The 21,938-nt window shown below is 44.7% G+C and overlaps 2 protein-coding genes across 4 annotated transcripts in view; one reads left to right on the forward strand and one right to left on the reverse strand.

The window, feature by feature from the left end:
* LIN54 (lin-54 DREAM MuvB core complex component) overlaps positions 1-11,168 on the forward strand; it is a 31,108-nt gene extending 19,940 nt beyond the window's left edge. For all 3 annotated transcript variants that reach the window (XM_009993682.1, XM_009993675.1, XM_009993690.1), the window contains 9 exons: positions 1,691-1,907; positions 2,456-2,529; positions 2,687-2,884; positions 4,632-4,723; positions 5,927-5,998; positions 8,402-8,504; positions 8,694-8,831; positions 9,501-9,703; positions 10,883-11,168. In XM_009993682.1, the coding sequence (XP_009991984.1) occupies positions 1,691-1,907; positions 2,456-2,529; positions 2,687-2,884; positions 4,632-4,723; positions 5,927-5,998; positions 8,402-8,504; positions 8,694-8,831; positions 9,501-9,703; positions 10,883-11,084 (1,299 nt within the window). In that variant the 3' untranslated portion in view covers positions 11,085-11,168. The remainder of the gene's footprint in view (positions 1-1,690; positions 1,908-2,455; positions 2,530-2,686; positions 2,885-4,631; positions 4,724-5,926; positions 5,999-8,401; positions 8,505-8,693; positions 8,832-9,500; positions 9,704-10,882) is intronic.
* Positions 11,169-17,906: 6,738 nt separating this feature from the next.
* On the reverse strand, positions 17,907-21,551 carry THAP9 (THAP domain containing 9). The gene is made up of 3 exons (XM_009993856.1): positions 21,524-21,551; positions 20,782-20,932; positions 17,907-19,233 (listed from the first exon to the last, which is right to left on the reverse strand). The coding sequence occupies exons 1-3, from the start codon at positions 21,549-21,551 to the stop codon at positions 17,907-17,909; spliced, it is 1,506 nt and encodes a 501-aa protein (XP_009992158.1).
* Positions 21,552-21,938: the final 387 nt, after the last annotated feature.

Consider the following 21,938-nt stretch of genomic DNA (forward strand, 5'->3'; position numbering starts at 1 on the left):
TGATAAATTGATTTGTGAGACAAAAATGACCTTTCTTACAAACTTTTTTCCTCTTTGTAATCTTAGGTGAATCTTTTTCTATCTTGATGTCTGCATTCCTGTTTTGGTAAACATGAAGAGATGCATATGAGTGTAAATAATGAGATATAGCAGGAAGTGGACACAGTTGCATGTACAGCACAGGACCAGAGACTCAGACATGTTTTGCCAGTCTCTTCTTACCAATCCAGATGGTAACTGGAATGCTAATATGGGGACATGGACACCAGCATGATTAGAAAATAATATTTTTTTTCAGTGTGAAACTGGCAAAATGGTCTTTTTGAAGCAGTAGTTATAAGATTAAGTCACTAATGCAAGCACCCTAAGTGACAAAACTAGGGTGGCTGTGTGGTGTACATAGTGGGTCCTGATACAAAGCCATCTGACAGGACACAAGGGTTTCATCTGTCTTCGCTGGGCTCAAGAACATGCCCAGAGAAGACCTGTCACTTGAATTTTAGAATTTTCCCAGTTGTCCTTGGATGGCAGCCACTAATATGTGTGCTAGAGGGAACTTTGCCCATGCTGGCCTCCCTGTGATAACACTGAGGCTGTGGCTGTGCCTGCAAGATAGTGCCACTTTTGAATTGCTCTGGGTCGGTGAGGTTTCAGTGTATTTTAAAAAACCCAAGAAAACACCTTATTTTTAAAAGGCAAGGCTTATGTTTCCACTGAAATATGTGCAAAAAGGAGATTTCATTTGTGTAGTTGGTGAAATGTGGGGAGCTGGGAAAATACTGTTGACCAAACGTAATACTAAAACTTAATGACAAGGTCAATGATATGTTGAATACTGCTATTAAAGGATACTGAAAATAAAAAGCTGAGCTCCAAGAGAAGTTGAGGTTGTCAGCAAGACTGGAAAAAGAGACCCTTATTAAAAACCTCTAGTTGTATGAATCTGTATAAGTAAAATAAACACTTTTTACCAGTTTGTAGTTTGAGACAAAGTGGAAAGATGAAGTCTGAAGTTCTGGATATGCTGTTATTCCAGCTGTGAGGTAGCACAGATCTGCTGAACTGCCTTTCTTTCCCCTTTTTGCTTTTGGTTTGCTGCTCTCCATTGTTCTTGCTGCTTTCATTTCTCAGTTTGTGTCCTTTTTTTCCTGTCTTCAGCTGTCAGTTTATGGACTCTGATCCATTTCTTTCTCAAGGGCTGCACAGTGATTTCTGTGTATTCATCACAAGCTGTCTTAACAGGACATATTTCTACACAGAGGGAGAAATCATGCTGCAGTCCAGCACAGTTCAGCAAGTTCTTACCATGTGTTTTTATTAGTAGGAGTATTTCTGTGTGTGTTCATGGTCTGATTTTTTTTTTTTTAATACAAACTGAGCAATATTCTCTGTAGTGACCTGGAGTGGTTTTGGTAGGTGTTGTGTCTGGGGAGGTGGACTCAGTCACCCTAACTAGTGTACTCTGGTGTAGACCATTGCACATGGAACTGAGTTTGTCCTGAGCTGTTGAGATGCAATACAATTTTCACATCTGTTTTACTTTTGAAAGCAAAAATGGGGATAGCTGACTTGCTTCTCAAGGATGTGACTGGATTAAAGGGTTGCTCACCAACAAATTGAGGAATGAACACTCAGATGTTCTTTCTGCCTTTGTACAAGTGACTTTGTGCTGTCTGTGTTGGCTTAACAGGCTGTGAAATCAGCAGTGCAGACCATTACTGTAGGAGGAGTGGGTACATCTCAATTCAAGACAATTATTCCCTTGGCAACTGCACCTAATGTTCAGCAGATTCAGGTACCTGGAAGCAAGTTCCATTATGTCAGACTGGTTACTGCCACAACAGCCAATAGTTCAACCCAATCGGCCAGTCAAAATCCCAGCACGAATACACAGCCTCTTCAGCAGGGTAAGTGCTGGTGCTAACATATTTATTGCCTGGAGTAAGTTTTGCTTGAGTTCCTTTTCTTGTTTGTTTTGTCAGGATTAAAATGAGTACATAAGAGATCTACCAAGACTCCCAGATGTACTTGGTTTTGTGGTAGACTCATAAATTTCCTATTCTACTGATACCTCTGGTTTGTATGTGGAAATTCTTCTCTGTGTCACATTGCTCTGTAGTTGGGCTTGAATCCTTGGAGCATTTAGGTTGCTTTTCCTTAACTTACCGGCTTTGTGGGTGACTTGTTGCAAGTTCCTGATCCTCAGGATGAAAACTGGGAACCCAGGACAGCTCATAAACATATTGCCAGAACTCCTGCAACATGAAGATCCTTCCACGTAAAATGCTTTAGAAGCACCGGGTGTTCCTGCTGGGTTTCTCTCCATGCTTTCTGAAATTGAGATGGAATAAAATATTTCAAGTTATGTTGTGTTTTTTTTTTCTACCCTGAAGTCCACTGCTGTGGACTTGGAGGGGATAAGGTGTGATGATGTGCTGTTGTTTCTTGCTACTAGCCAAGCCTGTAGTGGTGAACGCGACCCCAGTGCGGATGTCTGTTCCCATAGTGCCAGCACAGACTGTGAAACAGGTGAGCTCAATTTAAAAGATACATTCCTGACATTTTTGGGTGGATGGAAAAAGGAAAAAAAAGCCCAGTTTCAGCTCTGTAACGAAATGTTCTATTAATAGCAATGCGTTCTGAATCAACAAACCAGCAATTTCATAAAGGTCTCTTTTCTTTCCAGGTAGTGCCCAAACCCATCAACCCAACTTCCCAGATAGTTACTACTAGTCAGCCCCAACAAAGACTTATCATGCCAGCCACTCCACTGCCACAGATCCAGCCCAACCTCACCAACCTCCCACCAGGCACTGTACTGGCACCAGCACCTGGCACAGGAAACGTTGGATATGCAGTCCTTCCAGCTCAGTATGTCACACAGGTATGGTGTTAACACTGAGATAAATAAGGAAGTGGTGCTGTTGTGGAACATACTGCCTTCCTCTTACAGGTTCCTCTTGCTCCCCATCTGTCACCTAACACTAAGAGGACAGACAGTTTCTTTTAGGGATCACTGGCAAAGCGGTAACAGCACTGAATCACAGTTACAATTAAAGCTTTATTTTTTTAACAGGATTTTTTTCTTAGCGTAGGATCAAGTTTATAATCAGAATATCACAGGATTTCTAGAAGCAGAATCAAGAGTGTGATACAGAATTTATAATACAACGTAACTTTACCATTTCTAATCACCTGGATCCTCTGCTAGCTGGGTCAGATGTTAATCCGTGATTCGTTTTAGATGATGATTGTTACACTGATAGACTTGAAAATCATCTAAAAGAATATGAGTCACTGAGTCCTTGGAGAAGGCAGATGCCAGTGGAGGTGTTCATGGCCACCAGGTGGTCACGGGTTTCACTGTTCAGCAGCAGTTCTGGTCCAAGTTCCTCACTTAGGACTTTTAACTAATGGCTTGGTTTGATAGACAGTTCTCTGTGGGGTTCCCTGGTCTGTGACAGACCTGGTTGTCTGGGTGCCTGAGACCTTCATGGCCAGGAAGGAAAGGAGTAATCAGCCTGGTGCCTGGGAATCTTGAGGGGAAGAAGAAATCTGGTTGGTCTGCTTGCTTTACAGGACTTTCAGGGTGTGATAATGAGGGGAAAAGGGAACAAATAGGTGACCTGCTGGGTCACAGAGAAAGGCTGCTTGCACTATAAATTGGTGCTGGTTATGCTCACCATGTTACAAGGGGTCAGGAGGAGGGTATACTGGTCACACCAACCCAGGTCTAGAGAATAGTTTTTTTGTTTCTTGCCAATATCTGCTCAACATTCAGAATAAAAGGAGAACAAACTAAGATTCTGCTGGAGACTAACCAGCCTACCTGTACAAGCAAGGACTCTCAGCTCATGGCAATACTAGTACCAGTCTCACTTTTGGTTCCCTTCTGGTGTTGTCATAGCTGCTGTTTGAGCCTGAAAACTCTTACTGTGTCCTTCCAGTCCATTTCCACAAATCTTAACTTAAACTAAGTAATACCCTTTTCTGGACCTCCCCTCAAAGGTTTTGTGTTCAGGATAAAATCTGTCTCCTTTGGCCAGGCCCCAGAAGGTCCATACCTCGTTATGTGCCAGTCTGTCCCAGCAGGAAAAAATGGCTGCACACAGATAATACAGAAGAAGGTACCCCAAAACAGTGTCATTCAGCAGGTTATTATAAGGTTTGTTTTTTTTATATGAAAAACAAACTGTGGGTCAAGGTATGCAAAGAAGCTGTAATGTAAAACATTGTACTTCCTTGAATTATTTATTTTATCCTAATACTTGGCTTTTATATTAAGGCAGCTACCAAAGTAATTTGTGCAGGAAGGAATCCTGCTGTACTAGGGGAAGAAGGGGGAAAATGAGCTTGGTTTTAGGAGCTTGAACTATTTGTAGTCTGAATTTTGCTGTGTGTAGTCTCGGTGTGATCTCTGTAGACACTGAGCAGAGAGGAAAAATATCTAGAATAATGTTTCTATGCCAAATATGTAGGCAGGAGGCTGGGTCCAAGTTCTACAAATGTCCAAAACTCTGCTTGTAAGTATATTATTTTTTTATAAGAGTATCTATAAGCTAATTAAAATACTAGCTACACATCCTCTTATGTGTACTTTATGTTATGTATTAACATTCTTGTTTTCTTAGCTCCAACAATCATCCTATGTATCTATAGCAAGCAACACGGGGTTTACAGGGACATCTAGTATCCAGTCCCAAGCACGGCTGCCATTCAATGGGTGAGTGTCCTGCAGACCAAACCAAACCAAAAGACCCTGCATTATAGGCTGCTGAATTAGCCTCATTTTTCAGTCCCATTCTAAGGAGGGGTGGGAGCTGGGGTGTTGTGTTTGGTTTGGGGGATTTTCCCAGAAAACCAAGTACACTGTGGTATGGTTATTCCCTCTGTCTAAAGGACATGAAGCTGTCTGATAATGGAGCCAGTCTCTTGATCAAGGCTGTGTTTTCCTTTCTGTTCTTTGAACTTGTGTAGCAGAAAGTAGACCTGAAAGCTCCTTGTTGTTCATTTCTCATTTTCCATCAGCACCTGGGAGCTACAGGCCATGGCAGTTTCTCAGCATGGCTGGAAAGAAGTGCTGGATGATTTAAGAGCCAGATGCTTAGTACATGCAGAAATCCAGCCAGCAAAATGAAACTGAAGCCCAAAATGGAGGCTTTTGGGTTTTTATTTCATTCTTGTATTTTTCTTTTAAGGATGAAAGTGATGGCTTATGTATTGTTCTCCTTTTGCAGTCTAGCAGGCTTAGCTGTTCTGCACTGTCCTTTTGTGTCATTGTTTGCTGGAAATTGTAAGGTGCTTTTTGTTGTGGCAACCTCAACTGATGCAAACTAATCCCAAATCCTGATGCAGCTATCCAAATGAATGGGTTTGATTTAATCTCCCTGGTATTACGTGCAGAAATTGCTGGATAGCGATAGAACAGATCTTATCAAAAGTGATCATTGACACCAAATTTTAAGAGCAGACTGTGTCTGATACAGAAAATATCTATAAACTGAATACCCTGTTTTGGTTTGCTTTTCCAATATTGCATGAGCTTTTTTTAATTCCAGCTGGAACAAAATGAAAAGCACAATCATGTTGTGTGAAAATCTATTCCCTCTGCACGTAGAGATGTTCTGTGGAAGTTTTCCCTGATTCCAGTTTTCAGTTGTGATGCATCTAGCTTTTTTCTTCTAGCTCATTTCTACTTCAGGCATGCAGCCAGATGTGCAGCAAATATTCCAGCTCTTTCTGGACTGGAAAGGCACTATATAAGATAGTGACTTAAAAGTGGCCACCCAAAAACCTAATGCAAAGGGAATATGAAGGGTCGTGTTTTTTAAAAGTTGTTATTATGAGTGATTTAGTTGAATTTAAAATAGGAAGAAACTGATAAAACAGTGTGCATTTATTTAAAGGTTTTTTTTCCTCCCCACAGAATAATTCCTTCTGAATCTGCAAACCGTCCGAGGAAGCCTTGCAACTGTACTAAGTCTCTGTGTTTGAAATTGTAAGTACAGTCTGAGCTTTTTTTTTTTTTGTAAGCCTTACTTTTGACATCCCAAATTTGTAGCAAGTTTCAGAATATAATGTTTTTTAAGCACATGGGAAACATGATGTCTAGATGCTAATTTAAGGTTGCATTTGACGTCGGTGGAGATGCTGTAGTGCCTGTGTCATTTTGCAACTCCTGTGAGATATAGGGCCCCTGCCAGTGCATAAATTTCTAACTTTGCAGCCTTGTTGCATGCTGGGGTGAATTCCGCTCAGCAGCTGTAGTTGTGCTGTTGCTGTCAGTGAAAGGACATCCCATTTTGCCATCAGTGGGCATCTCTACTTTGGTGAAGCACATCAGTAACACCATGCTGGATCAAGTACTTCAGAGAAATTTAGCTGTGTAACTCTTCTTAAATGACTGAATACACAAGTGATCTTTCACTTATAGGTCTGAGTCTTGCTTACCCTCGTGAGATGTTTTATTATTCCTTTCAATGTCTTTGTAAGAATTTGACATTAAACTATTTGCAGTTGAGGAGTTGCTACATTTCTTTAATATGAGGTGTACCACTTTTGGGACAATAGCATGAGGAGATACTGAAATTAATCTGATTCCCTGAATCCTAGACAATGAAGAGGAAATGGGTGGTGTGCTTCTCAAAGGGAAAGTGATGCAACAGTATCTGAACTTGTTAAAAAGTGTGTTTAAACTTTTCAGCTTGGGTTGCTTTAGGTGTAATGGAAGGTGTGCCCTGTGTTTCCTAGCCTCAAAATTGTCTGTTGCACAGAAGATGTGGTAAACAGGAAGATGTGTAGCTGTTTCTTCTGATGTTCTACAGCATATATGACTGACTTCATAATGCCAAATTCATGTTAGATGCTTAAGGTTTTCTACCTATTTTAGACTTTGGTGATTGAATGCCCCAGAAATTCTGGGAGAATAATAGCATCATTGGTGATGCTTTGCACCTTCAGAATGCTGATTTTGGGAGAAAACTATATCTTAGGCTAGGCATTTGTGCAGAGCAGATGGCTAATTCACTCTGGAAAAGATGCTTTCTCACTAGTAAAAGTGGAAAAGGGAGTTGATTTTTCCAAATGAATGTTGAAGGTGAGCACATACCCTATTCTACAAAGAAAAGAACTTGCAGAAGTTGTTTCTCACTGATGCTCTGGATTGATGGTGGCGGTTTGTTTTGGGAACTAAAACCATTCCACTACTGAATTTTAAGCAGGGTAGACAGGAAAGCAATTGCAGGTTTTAAAACCTTTTGGCTGTAGGTTGTCCCTGGAACCATTCAGGATGCAAAAAATCGCCACAATGCAATTCAACAAGATGAGGGGTTGTAGTGGACTCCTGGGCAACCCAGATCAGTTCCTGTGGTGTTACCTGGGGCAGGGCACAGGAAGCCAGTTTTGCAAGGGCTTTAAGCTCCTAAAAATGAACGTGCATTCCCAGCAGCATTTTAAAAGCAACTGAAGTGCATCAGCAGTTTCCATTAGCTATAGCTGGAGATGGTACTGGAAGCACTGAAATATGCCAGAGTTTCTTGTAGCCCAAAGCCCTGGCTGAGCTGGGGATGAATGTTGTGCTTCCCTGTATCTGTTCTGTGGGATGGTGAGGTCTTGGCTTTGGTGGGAGGTAACAGTAACAGAGGTATATAAGAGGAATGGCAATTATTGGCTTTTCTTGTCAGTGTTTTGCTGCTTTTTATTCACATACTTGTCCCTTTAAAAAATGTGCTAACTAAAGCTTTATCCTCATTCAGATCCTTTCTTTGGGTACCTGTGCTTCAAAGCCTACGAGGTGTGCCACTTGTTATTCCTTTTCTATTCTTCCATTCCTGCTGTGGTGAACTCTGCCTCAGTTCATCATAGAATCATAGAATGGTTTGGGTTGGAAGTGACCTTAAAGATCATCTAGTTCCAGCCCCCAGCTTGTGAGCAAAACTAAACAACAAAGGCTCATTGCTGTGTTAGTCAGTTTGCCTCTTGACTGGCAATCCAATTGCTTACCTTCTGTTTTGGCTGTATCAGAGCTCTTGAAGGCTTACTTGAATTGGCTGGGTCAAGAGCTTGCTGTGAAGTGGCCCTCATTAGGTGGGTCAGCCACCCAGGAGTCACCCTAGAAAAGTCTCACAAGCTTCATTTGCTGCTGTGAGGATCTGTGCTATGTGACCACCAGCTCAGACCAACACCTTTAAGCTATACCTGTGACTTCAGGCAGCAGCTAGACCTGCACTTGAGAGTTTAAGGTTTGCAATGAGGTTGATACCACTTGTACATGTGGAGTTGAACTTAGGGATGACATTTGGTGCATGTTCACATCACTAGACTAGGAACTTCTGCTCTTGTTATCAGCACTAGTGCCAATGTCACGGTTACGTTCACAAACCTTCTGCATCTTCTGTTTCAGGTATTGTGATTGTTTTGCAAATGGTGAATTCTGCAATAACTGCAACTGCACAAATTGTTATAACAACCTGGACCATGAAAACGATAGGCAAAAAGCAATAAAGGTGAGGGGCCTTTTTCCCTGCCCCAGGCATGAAAGTCATTTGGCTTGTGTCTTCTGAAGCTGTGACACAGGGCAGAGCGGGTGTGTAGTGCCCTGACCTACCCCGTGTGCAAGGCTTGAGTTCTTTTATTGCATCTCTAAGTTCTGCTCCCCACATGCAGTGACTGACCCTTTGGGTCTGCATTGACAGGCCTGCCTTGACAGAAACCCTGAAGCCTTCAAGCCCAAAATTGGGAAAGGAAAGGAAGGAGAATCAGACCGGAGACACAGCAAAGGGTGCAACTGTAAACGCTCAGGATGTCTGAAAAACTACTGCGAGTGTTATGAGGTACGAAGCATTATCTCATCTTCAACGTACTGGCTGCAGCTTCTTTGTTTTGCTTTGTTCCTTCTTCAGATTGCTATCATGTTTTCTTTCTATTGCTATGATGTCATCTCTTCTTCCAGCCGTTAACACGTAGAAAGCCATGTATATGGCAACATTGATCACTTCTGTTGTGTAAGTTTAATTTTAAAGTGTGTAGCAACTTTGAACTTTGGCTTGGATTTGTCCTTTACTGAAGAGCAGTATTTCCTAAAGAAGCCTACTGCACCAGGGCCCTAGGAGGAGTTGAGGCAGCATCCCACAGATGGTCTGGGATAGGATATATCTGTAGAAGGCAAAGTCAGAAGTTGTTGCATCAGATAACTGCTCGGTCTGTGGGTGTAGGGAGGGTGGGAGGCTGACCTCTCTCATAGCTCAACCACATAATTCCAGAGGAACAAGTAGGTTGGTGAAGAAAGCTACAAGTGGGAAACCATTGGTTTGCATGTGGTTGAAGTATACCTTTTGGGAAGGCATTCCAGTTTGAGGTGAGAGTTTAGAGAGAAAACTCAGGGTTTTCTTCTAGTGGCTGACTGGTAAGAGATGAAAACAAGATCTCCTTTCCATTGTGACTTGTCATAAGAGGGGGTCAAGGTTGCGACAGGTTTCTCATGGTTTTTTTGTTTCTTTCAGGCAAAAATCATGTGTTCTTCCATATGCAAATGCGTTGGCTGTAAAAATTTTGAGGAAAGCCCAGAGCGAAAGACACTGATGCATTTAGCAGATGCTGCAGAAGTTAGGGTCCAGCAGCAGACTGCTGCAAAGACCAAGTTATCTTCCCAGATCTCAGATCTGCTGACAAGGCCAACACCAGCACTCAGCAGTGGTGGTGGGAAGTAAGTCAATGCAGCACCATGTTTCAGTTGCTTCTAACATGTTTGTTTCTTCTGATGTGTGTGACAGGGTTGTCCCTGTCTTCTTGGGGTGTTGTCTGTGTAAGGTGTAGGAGCACTCAGGCAAATGGAGCTTTTTGTTCACATAACTGTGCTCCCTGTGGAACCTCGGGTGTGCCAAGCTTATCTGTGTTCAAGGGTTGTCTTCTCATGGTTGTCCATGTGCTTATAGAAAGCATGAAGTACAAATGTCCCATTTACTGAAAGGATGTAACCCTTGAACTGCCCTTACAGTAAAAGCTGGAGTCACCTTGGTTGGAAAAGACCTTCAAGATCACAGAGTCCAACCCTCAACCTGACACTGACAAATCGTTCACTAAACCATATCCTTAAGTACTATAACTATATGACTCTTAAGTATCTCCAGGGATGGTGACTCCACCACTGCCCTGGGCAGCCTGTCCCAATGCCTGAAAACCTTTTCAGTGAAGAAATTCTTCCTGACATCCAATCTAAACTTCACCTAGTGCAACTTGAGGCCATGACCTCTTGTCTGGTCCCTTGTAGCTTTACTGAACAGACCAATCCCCACCTTTCAGGTTGCTGTATGTACCTGGGTGTTTGGAGAAGACTGAGAGGGGATCTCATTAATGTCTATAAATATCTGAAGGGTGGGTGTCAAGAAGAAGGGGCCAGTCTCTTTTCACTGATGCCCTGGGTAGGATGAGGGGCAATGGACAAGAACTAGAACACAGGAAGTTCCACCTCAACATGAGGAGAAACTTCTTTACTGTGAGGATGATGGAGCCCTGGAACAGGCTGCCCAGAAAGGTTGTGGAGTCCTTCTCTGGAGACTTTCAAAACCTGTCTGGTATCGTTCCTGTGTGATCTGATCTAGGGCATCCTGCTCTGGCGGGGGGGTTGGACTCGATGATGTCCAGATAATTTTGTGATTTCCAAATCTATTTCAAAATGTCCATCAGTGGGGGCAAGCACCAGAGCACAATGGGCCCACCAGCTCATTTGACTGTAGCTGTGGCCTGTGCCCTCTGTGTTGGTTGGCAGGTGTCTAGCGGGACAGGTGAGATCTCAACACCTCACCAGCCTTCGCCCTACACAAAAGCCCTGGGAGGTGCATGGTGTGCTTCTGCTGAGTGTGAAGGAGTCTTTTCTGTGTTTCAGGCTGCCTTTTACCTTTGTAACCAAGGAGGTGGCTGATGCAACCTGCGAGTGCCTGCTCGCCCAGGCGGAGCAAGCGGAGAAGACGGGCAAGTCCCGAGCTGCAGCCGAGCGCATGATCCTGGAGGAGTTCGGACGCTGTTTGATGAGGGTTATTAACTCTGCAGGGAAGTCCAAAAGTGACCCCTGTGCCATGAACTGCTGACTGGAGCACAACAAAGCAGACTGAACAGAACACTTAAGGCACAGGGACACTTTGGTTTGGCAGAGAGGATCGAGTGATATTTGTTAATTTGGTGCTTGATGTAAATTGCCCCCGCGTAAGATTGAGAGAAGAAGATCTTTTATAACAAGATGTAGAGCCTTTTAAATCTTAGCTAAATCCTCTTCTACTTCAGACAATGCATAAAGGTCAATTCTTCCTGATGTACAGCTTTTACCTTGCGTTTTTTTAAACATTAGATGTGTTCTTTCCTTTCCCCCAGAAGAATTGCCTGAAGGGCATATATAAATTATTATAATATATATATTATTTACAGCATATGGAGTTGCATCATTTTGTGCATACAGGAGAACAAGGGTGATGCCAACAGCCAGGTGACACCTTTGGTGACAGGCCCATAAGAAGATCAGTGTATCCAAGATAGTTCTGAAAGTGTGTAAAAAGGAGCATCTAAGTGCAAGGTAATCCTTGTATCTAGGATACAGCACTTTTCTTTAATGCACAGAGCACTGAAAAACACAGGCAAGAAGGTCAGAGGGGTTGCTTGGGGATTTAGCATTGGGCAAGTGGAGAATTTTGCTGGAGTGGGGCCAAGGAGTTGAGAGAGAAATGGAAGGAACGGGAATTTTTTTTGTTTGGAACATGGCTGAAAACTTGGATGTTTCTGAAGCTGAAGCTTGAAAGGCAAGACGGAGGCTCAGGAGTGAGGCAGGGCAGCCCTGCCACAAGGCTGGACTGTCTGCCCAGTGTGCAGCACTAGCTCAGAGTGCAAGAGAAGGATGCTGGGGCTTAGATGAAGCTTGGTTTCTCAGAGGTCTGCAGCAGTTTCATCTCTCACTGGAGGTAGGGCTGTGCAGTCTGCTGTGTTTTGTAGGATTGAGCTGTAATGCTGGACACCTCTTTAGTCTGAGAAGCTGAGGTCACAGGAGACAGCGGAACCACAGTTGTCTTAATGAGGACTCAGGACAATCTGCATCTGAATCAATTTGCAAACACAGGTAGGGATCGTGTTCACCTGGTTGTAGGTCTTCAGGATGATGCTTCTCTGTATGTTACCAATTTACTTGGTGTAAGTTTGCTTTGGTGGTGTTTGGAATGACTGTGAGAAGGTGCTAGTTCAGAATCAGGATTGCTACCAGAAGAGATGCACAGATCATTTTACACTGAGCAGGGGGCAGCAGGAATCAACTCCAGCTGTGTGTAGACAAGGGCAGGGCATTTTTTCAGTGTTTGTTGCAGGCAATCTCAGATGACATTTTTTGATAGTGGAACACTGCAAAATTAATCTGGCAGGTTACTTACCTACCCATAAAAGTCAATAACCATGTTTAATCACAGGCGTTTTTAGTATGTCTCACAGCAGCATGAACTAGCTAGGTTTCTCCAAAAGGGATTTTGTATTCCTTGTGTAAAACTATATACAGAGAAATGCAGCAGAGCTCTTCCTCCAGGTTTTCTAGAAGGGCCAGGCTGGGGAAAGGTGGAGGCTAGGCAAACCAGCAGCTAAGTGCCTATAGATGTGATGGCAATAGCATGGGAGGACATTTCCACTTCTGTCTTCACCCCAGTCCTGTGCGTTGAGCAGAAGGCCCTTTTTCCTTCACCCTTTTCTGGTGCCTCCTCAAAATGCCTCAGGTGTGCCCAGGGCCTAGGAGGTGGCCAGCAGCAGTGGTGGGCCCCTCAAGTGGCCACTGCAGGCAAGGTTTGAGCTGCCAGTCACTGCCTGAAGGGCCCTGCCTGCTATTAACATTGCCCTGAGCCTAAGTGGCAATTATGCTTCTGCAAATCTCTGAAAAGGGAATACACCTCTCGTGTAATCAAATGCCATTTAAAAAAATATAATTAGGACTTGGATTTACTAAAAAAGTGCAGTAACTTTACGTGTAAATAGTGCTGATATTCAGTTTACTTCTAGTGACCTAATATAGTACGTCCAGTAAGATTTTGTATAAATGTAAATTAGTGTAAGTGAATAAAGTAATACCTACTTATGTTATTTTTCCAACAGATTGCAATATGCCTTCTTTTGTTTAGACTTCAATCCATGTTAATTTTGTATATATTCCATGTCTTACTCTAAATTGCACCTTTTGTGATGTGTATTTATATACAGTGTGCAAAAACACTTGTGAAATATAGATTACAGTTGTAATTATGTATGATGGCATTGTTTGAGAATATTTTGCTTGTAAAGACTTTGAAGGTGCAATCAAATGCTTTTAGTTCTTTTACTTTGTTTTGAACAAGCTTTCCCAAATACTAAGCTTGGATTCCTCTCTCCCTGGTGTAGAATGTGTGAATTGTTTTTTGTACTTCTTAGCCATTTGCATCAAACTGCTGGACAAGATTTACAGTCAAGTTCATCCAGTTACATAGAAATAATTGGGAATGGGGCAAGGGTTCATTTTCTAGTTCTGTTTACATCTGAAAGTAGAAAAATTAAATTTATATTTACTAGACTTATTCAAAGAATACACTTTTCTATATTGTACAAATAAAACAGTCAGATAAATCACAAAGAAAAATAAACCTTTATACTATTCTGTAACTACTATTTTTTATTTTTTTTTTGCAGTCCTTTCCTTCAGCACTGACAAACAGAAAAGATTTTTATTGAAATATCAAAATAATTCTATTAACACTAGGCCTTCTTCTGATGCAAGTCCTGCCTTGGGTTTTCAGTATGAGCTAGAATCCCACCAGAGAGAAACCCTGGGTTGCAGGTGTGTTGTCATGCAGAGCAATTCATGGCATGTTCATGAAGGGCCAGAAGGTGTCAGCCAAGCCAGCACCAGGGAGCTGATCCCACCTGATTATTTCTTGATTTCATTTAATAGAATCCCAGACTGGTTTGGGTTGGAAGGGAACTTATAAGATCATCATGTCCAACCTCCTGCCATGGGCAGGAACACCTCCCACTACACCAGGTTGCTCCAAGTCCCATCCAGCCTGGCCTTGACTTGGATGTAAATGTTTGCTACCCCCACCTCTTGCTATGGAGACCTTTTTATGAAGAGAAAATTTCAGCTTGCATTGCTGTGAAGTGCTTCTCCTTATTTTTCCTATTGTGTGTTCATGTGTACTGGCAACCTCTATGGTGTGTGATGGGAAATGAAATCAGTCTGACAGTACCAAATGTTACCTGTACACCTACTTGCTTCTGTCCATGTTCAGCAGCTTTACTCTTTTCCTGCTGCACTGTGGAAAAGCCTGTTAAGAGGGAGCTTTTTAAATGATGCCAGTAATTAAAAATGAAAAGTTTATTTTAAACTTTTTAATGAGAAGGATTGGTGGGGTTTTTTTCACATTCACTGCCTGGACAAGTTAGACTGAGCAGAAAGACATTGTGCAGCACCCTTGAAGACAGCAGGGTGCTACACAGAGCTTGAGGATCCTGGGCAAAACTTGGAGGCAAAGCTTTTTGGGGGGCTCCAGACTGCTTGTCAGCAGTGTGCAGTGCATTTTGTTCTTGGGGTATTTGTCTCTTTCTCTGCCTCTCTTGGGGCACTTTGTGAGCAACTCTTGCAAAGCTGCATTACTTGGTTTTATTCAGGAATACAAGGCAGCTGAGAGCTTGTGGGGTTTTCTTCTGCAGAGTAAAACCTAGTTTTATTTTAACATTCAGGTTTAGGTTTTTTTAGCAGCTTGTGTCCAAGGAATGCTCAGTGAATCTTTGGAGTGTTGTTACTATGTTGAGTGGGTGAGAGTTGTTTCTTGGGCTGAGATTTTCCCCCCTAGCACACCAGCTGCCCTGAGAGGAGGCTGCTGGGTACTTCAGGCTGTAGGAGAGGATTGAGAGAAGGAATAAGGTTCTCAAGGTGACTGAAGAGTAAGTTTGTAGGGACCTCACAAAGAGTGTGGTACCAGCCAGAGTTGAGGGTGTTTCAGAGAGAGGGGCATTGCTGGGAAGAGAAAGCTGTGTTCAGAACACTGTGGTGCAGTGGGGAAGGAAATGCCTTGGTTGCAATTGTGCAATCCTGACAAGTTGCACTGAAACCTGACATGTCCTGCAGTGCCAGTACAGCCAGCAGGATCTGTGGTGGGCAACAACAGGTATGTGTTGTTTGAAAATACTGGCAATTGGTAGGACAGGCTTCAATAATTGTCAAGCTTTCTTACAATATTGGATAGCTTTGTTAATTAGGTAACTGCCACACTTTTTTCTAGCAATGTGCTTTTGCTCAAGTGCCATCCTATTGAGCCCTGTAAAACTTTCTCAATACCTCTTAAAAACCTTTGTCATCAGTATTTCAGTGAATTGCAAATGGATTTGTGAACTGTGGTGGATACAGGCAGTTCAGCCATAGGAATGCAGAGCCTGCTATCAGCCTGTCTGAGCAGTTCTCTGTGTGTCTGCTCACCCATGGGCAACAACTGTTGAAAGCCCATGAAAAATTCCAAGATTGGGAAGCCCTGTGTGCAGCAGACTTGCCATCTTCACAACTTCACTCCAGCAGCCAAGGGGTCTTGCACAAAGAAGAGGCTCAATATGAATCGAGTGAGAAAAGCTCCCTCAGATGTAAACAGGGAGTTGCAGCAGGCTTATGTCCAGATGAAAAAAAATAATCATAGAATGGTTTGGGTTGGAAGGGACCTCCAATATCATCTAGATCCAACCCCCCTGCATGGGCAGGGACACCTGCCTCCAGACCAGGTTGCTCAGAGCCCCATCTAAACACACAGCAAGGAAATGCCTGTTCTCTACGGTTCAGTTCTTACTGGAACTGGAGGTTTAGGCAAAGCAAATGTTTCAACCTCAGGTGAGTGCAACCTATCTACCATGGGGATTTCACTTGCTTTTTGCTAGTGTCCTAAAAATCATGGAGACACGGGAGAGAAGTGTTTCCTGCAGAATCTCTCTTAGCTATAATTGCCTCCATAGCAGTGACAACTTCAATGTGGCTACTTACATGGCTGTTTGGACTGGGAAAAAAAAGCCTAGAGGTTTTAGTTTGCTTGTCCCAGCAGAGATCTCATGAAGGTCTGTGGTGCAGCTGCTTTCAAAGCAGAGCTTGAAGAACTGAGTGCAGTAGCTTTGCTCCCACCATGACTGAGTAAGACCAAGGGGAGAAGCAGCAACTCAAACTGACCAGGAAAAGTTGTGTCAGGTCACTGGTAGGCAGAATGGCACCTGGAGCATTATTCCTGGCCTTGGACACAGAGAATCACCATTTTTCATTCCATCTCCCACCAGCCAGAGTTTTGTTGGAAATAGTTGCTTTCCATCTCCATGGATGCAGCTGCTGTTCTGCATGGAAAGGGGAGGCCATTTAGCAGCAGTTATGCCAAACTTTGCTACTCCAGGTAACTCAGTGCAAACCGAGGCAGCTTCCTTACCTCCAAAATGAACTGACTGAAGAAGCCAGTCCTACATGGTGGCATCACATCTAAGAGTGAAGTAATCAGTGAAAACTACATCTGAAAAGGAGACTGCCTCATGCCTTGGGCTGCAGGACACATGCCAGCTCTGAGAGGATGGGGCCATGTAGCACAGCTGAGTGGGACACCCAACAGGACCTGAAACACTTGCCCTGGTGCAGGATACCTCTCTGCTGGTACCTGGGGCTCCTGTCTGAAAAGGAGCATGTTGGTGCTGCTGGGCACAACAGCCTGGTCACAGCTGGATCTTTGCAGGGGAGCTAGACTTAAACAGCTTGTTTAGCTGTTTGATGAGACATGGAGGAGTGGAGCTTGTGTACAGCTTGAAAGCCATTTTCACATCTTTATTTTCAAGAAAAAGCTTTGCAACCTTTCTTGTCTCCTGCTTCTTGAAAGCAGATCTGCTTGCCAGCACACATGTTCTCCCCCAACCATGTGGAAGAGGCATTGTTTCTTCCTGGCAAGAGCACTAACAGCACTAAGCCACCCAGCACTTCCAGGAGACACTGTGCAGTGTCCCCTACCAGGCTCCTTGAGCAACCATTGCTCACCCTGAACTGCCACATTAAATACGTGGCTGCTCTGCAGAATTGCTAGATGGAACACAGGATCAGATGATCCTGCTTTGCTCAGCCAAACTCTGATCAGCTGGTTTGCAGTGGCCCAGCACATCAGCACTTTCCAACACCATTTTTGTTGGATAAACCAGGGGAAGACACAACATTGTTTCCTCACAGGTGTTGCCTAGAACTGGCCATCATTGAGCCTTGGTAGGGGACAGCCATCCTTGGAACAGCAACCAATGCTCATGATCCCATGTGGGTTTGACTTCACTGACAGCTTAGCCAGTGGTAACAGAAACCAATGTTTTTCCCTTCAGTCTCTTCCATCTGTGCCTTCCACAATGGTGTTTCCAGTTCAGGTGTTTGGCAGGGTTTGTTCTGATGTTTAATTAACGTTGTGTGATTTCCTTCACTAAGATGGTGTAGTGATTGTTGACACACAACTCCTCATCAAATAAATGGTCTGTGAGGGTGGGGAAGAGGGGACTTTCTCCTAGAAGCTCCTGGCAGACCTCCTGTGCCAGATACAAATGCCATAGCTTGGTGTTTTTGTTGCTATCTCCTACTTTGCGATACCAGTTTAGGACCTTTTCCGAAACGCTCGTTAAGTGGTGGACGCTCGCCCAGGGCAGACTCACTCCACCTGACTTTTTTACGTAGAGCACTGACCCACACCTTGGCCTGCTCTCATCTACCTGAAAGAGGGAAGCAAGATAAGCCTGGCATGGCAAGGCAGAGGCCAACTGCTCAGCAATGAGGCCCGCAGCCCAGGCCGTGCCCCGTGCACGCAGTGACAGGTCTGTCAGCGCCTCGCCGAGTGCGGAGCCGTGCCAAGGAAAGCCTGCACAGCAGGGGCACTCTGCTACTCCTGTCCTCCCACTGGGAGATGTTGAGCACAAACACTGCCAAGGGTCAGGTCTATCCTACGAGACAGGGATAGGTCCAAGGAGCTTCTATGGCTGTGTAGTGAGCCCGGCAGCAGGCTGTGGCTGGCCAGAAGTTTGTGATAAGCAGCCTGGAAGGCAGCGCAGGTGGGGCTCCTGCTGCTGCCACAGGATTCCTGGAGGGCCCTGAGGAACAGCTCCAATGGGTCAAGGTTGAAGGAACAGGTGAGGAGGTGGGGGGACAGAGTGCTTTCTGGAGACAGGTGGTTGCTGTAAAGCCACTTGAGGCTTTTGGCATTGAGCAAGAAACTAAAGAAGCCCAGTTTGCGTTTGCTCTTAATGATGGATCTCCCCATAGAGTCTGTTAAGGTGGTGAAACAGCTTTCGGCCTCATTAAAGAGGTGGTTTATTTTGGTGTAATTTCCAGCTAACAAAGGCTCCTTCAGTCCCCTTCTATAGTGACCTCTGCCATGAAACACCTCACACAGCCGGCTCATCAAACGAACAAACTTAACAGTACCCTTGCAGTCCTGGAAGGAGGCCAAGCCCAGCTTCTGCAGGTGTTCCAGCGCATCAGCAACACCCTCACTGAACAACTGAGTAGCACGGTTGATCTTCAGGTGGTAAGTCTCACTCACAGGTCTGCCTGACTGGGAACTGGGTGGCTTTAACACCCTCTGCTCCTGCAGAGCCGCCAGCTCCACCACATGCTGCCACCGCACCGTGTCACTGAGCCACTCTATCTTCTGGAAGCACTGCAGAGCATTCCTTACCAGCTGGAGCGCATGGCAAGTGTCAAAGAAGTACGTGATGCTGTGAGCAGAGCCAGGTGGATGCTGGAAAGTGCAGTGAATCCTTTCGGGGTCTGTGCTGATCCCCAGAGCTCTGGCAGTCTCGGCACCCTGCGCGGTGGCACCTGATGTCACAGCCAGCACCTCGATGCCCACGTGGTTCAGCTTACTGATGGTCTGACGAAGCAGCTGAGCCAGGAAGTGGCCAGTTGTTCTGTTCACCAAGAAGTAGCCCAGTGGAGCTGTCCAGGGGCTTGAGACGCCAACTGCCATGATGATAATGGCTTCTGAGGCCAGGGGAGCTTCATCAGCATCAAAAACACCTGCTCCCAAGTTAACATAGCCTGTTAGGCACTTAGTCTGTGGGTCCCACTGCTGCTGCTTCTCCAGGGACATGTCTTGTATCAGCAGGGCACAGGAGCAGTAGGCCTCTTCCCCTCTCTCCACCTTCTCTTGAAGGCGGCGAAAAATGGCATTGCTGAAGCCTGCAGTAGCCTCATCATTAGACAGCCAACTGGAAAAAAATGGAGGATGGAATTAGGAGATGTGACCCCGAGAGAACTGAAGCACCAGTCAGCATCTTTTAGCACTTAGGGACATGGTCAGCCACGTCTGGAGCTGTAAAGCAGGCTCTGACACACAGTCGAAACCAAGCAGCCCTGCCTTTCTTCATGTGGAGTCTGAGTTTCTCTTTTCATGCTCTCCTGATGGGAAGCCAAGCAAAAGTACTGACCATGGAAGGAAGCAACAAAGCAGCTCCTGCCTTTCCAGTGTATAGGAGGTCAGAACAACAGGGGAAAAAAAAATACAAAAAAAATAAACACAAAAAACCCCAAACAAACACAAAAGTGCAAATGGGGCTATGCAGAGGGCCAATAACACCAGGCTGCTCTGTTTCCCAACTGGCTTTCTCCACACTACATCTTAATCCAGTCTGGAAGATGTGAAAGCCTCAGCAGCCTGTATGGAATGCTGTTTTCCTCAGTACACTCTGTTTACTACTTCCTGGCACCCTTGTGAGCAGATTCTTTGGAAGAAGCTGTGTGAAGCTCCCCACACTCTAGCATGGACATGGTAACTGCTGGGCTTCCTCCAACTGCACCACTGGAGCCTGAGACTCACACCCTGTAGGGGGAGAGTCAGCTTCTTCAGCTTTTGTGTGCTTTTATAACTTCACTGCCTGTTACTGGGTCTGAGAGCACTTCAGGTAGTAAATTTTGAGCCCATGTAACTCCTTGCAATGGGTTACACAAGGGAGTGATGTGATACAGAATTATCTCCCTTCTGTAACTTTGAAACACATACTTGCCAAGATTCACTGACCTTCCAGAGTCCTTGTGGGGCAGGGGGAGAAAAAACAAAGCTCTGGTCTACCTGCTTTATGTTCTCATGTTCTCGACTTCTCCCTTTTCCAGAAAACAGTCCCAAAGTTTTCCATGTACAGTCTTGCTGGTTTTGATCTCCTTTACTGACACTCCTGCCCTTCTCTCCTCACTGGGTTTTGGCTGTGGGTGGAGTACTGGGCATGTGGTCCTCTAACACTGCCTCCTGCTGCTGCTTTTTAAGATGACTGGCTTTTGCCCTTTCTTCCACTAGTTGGCTCATCCCCTTCCTCTCACAAGTCTACACTGCCCATCAAAGGCCCCATGTGGTAAAGCACCTCTGCTTTTTGTTATCCCTCCATGCTTCCCTATGAACAGGAAAACACATGTAGACCCTGCAGCAGCTGAGGCCCTGAAATGCAGCTTTTTTTTCACACTTGTACTCATCTGGGAATACTGAGCAAACTCCATACTCATTCTCAGCTTGTTATTGTGAGGCATGTGTTATTCTCATGCTGTGACCCACATGCATCAACACATACTGGCTCCCTAAGATGAGGAGTATCACTGTTTCTTTACATTTGCTTCCCACTCTACTTCTGTTACTAAAACAGCATAGCAGGGAAAAACTACTCTGCTTTCATACTACTGCTGTTTTCAGGACAGATGTGTTACACCTATTTCTGCACGAGGACCTGGAAGTACATTCAGAATGAATCAATGAATGAACAAGAACTTGCATTGTCAGGCTGTAAGGATGAGGGAGGGGGAAAATCTTCCGTAGATAATCATAGGCCTTAACATGGTAGAGGTGGAGAACACAAGCAAATTGCCTCATTTCTGGTGAGTATTCTGACATCTGCCTCCAGCTATGCAAGTCACAAGGCAAATCTGCTTAAAAAAAACCAAAACACAGACAACAGTTCATCTTCAGTGAAGTAAATAAATAGCTGGTAACTTAAAAGAGGGATGCACAATACAAACATGTTGCAGAGCGAGAGGCAAGAGGGCAGCCTGGGGAAACCACTTAGTCCTGAAGCCTGGTGTGAAGTGTTACAGCTGAGCAGTACTGTCACCATGCCTCCCCTCTTCCCAGGGATGGGCAGTGGCCAGGGAGTGTGTGCCCTGCCATCCTGTCTGAGGCCAAGTACCCAACATGTCCTTCCCTCTTGTCCTATCATCCCACTGCTCTGAACAAAGACTGTCTTACACGTGGGTGCTGCCTCTGCCTCAACACTGACATAACAGGAGGCACGGTTGACTCTACAGTTTGAAGTGGCTTATTCAGGTTACATGACTAATGTTAACAAAGCTTGCTTCTGGGCAGCACAAAAGGCAAGGTTTTGCTAGTTAGATAGATTCTTGAGTCATCCATCAGCTCAGTGGTGGCAGGGCTGGATTTAATAACTTTGGTTACAGGTCTGACCTGACCACTTGGGTAATTACAATTTTTCAGGATTGGAAGTTGCATTCTGGACCTACAAATCACAAAGCCTTTGCATGACAGCATTGGGCCAGGAGTCTATCAATCAAGGATAACCAATACTATAGAATGGTTTGGGTTGGAAGGGACCTTAGAGATCATCAAGATCCAACCCCCCTGCTCATGGGGACACCAGCCCAGGTTGCTCCAAGTCCATCCAATCTGGCCTGGAACACTTCCAGGGATGGGGCAGCCACCTCAAAGATCACCTAGATGGTCTTGAAGGTCCCTTACAACTCAAACCAGTCCACGATTCCATGAGCTAAAGCTCATCCCACTGCCAGGGATGGGGCAGCCCCAGTTTCCCTGGGCAACCTGTTCCAGTGTGTCACCATCCTTATGGTGAAGAATTTCCTCCTCATGTCCAACCTCAGTCTTCCTCTTCCAGTTTTAATCCATCCCCCTCATCCCATC

The sequence above is a fragment of the Chaetura pelagica genome, unplaced genomic scaffold (genome assembly GCF_000747805.2).
Source record: "Chaetura pelagica isolate M959 unplaced genomic scaffold, ChaPel_1.0 scaffold210, whole genome shotgun sequence".
Classification (NCBI taxonomy): domain Eukaryota; kingdom Metazoa; phylum Chordata; class Aves; order Apodiformes; family Apodidae; genus Chaetura; species Chaetura pelagica.

Excerpts from the sequence above, each read along its gene's own strand:
- THAP9 (XM_009993856.1), bottom strand. The coding sequence starts at position 21,551 with ATGCTGTCATGCAAAGGCTTTGTGATTT. Across the intron at positions 20,933-21,523 it reads ATGCAAAGGCTTTGTGATTT|ATTTGCCTTGTGACTTGCAT; the intron begins GTAGGTCCAGAA and ends TTTTTTAAGCAG. Across the intron at positions 19,234-20,781 it reads CATCCTTACAGCCTGACAAT|TTGGCTGTCTAATGATGAGG; the intron begins GCAAGTTCTTGT and ends ATTTTTTTCCAG.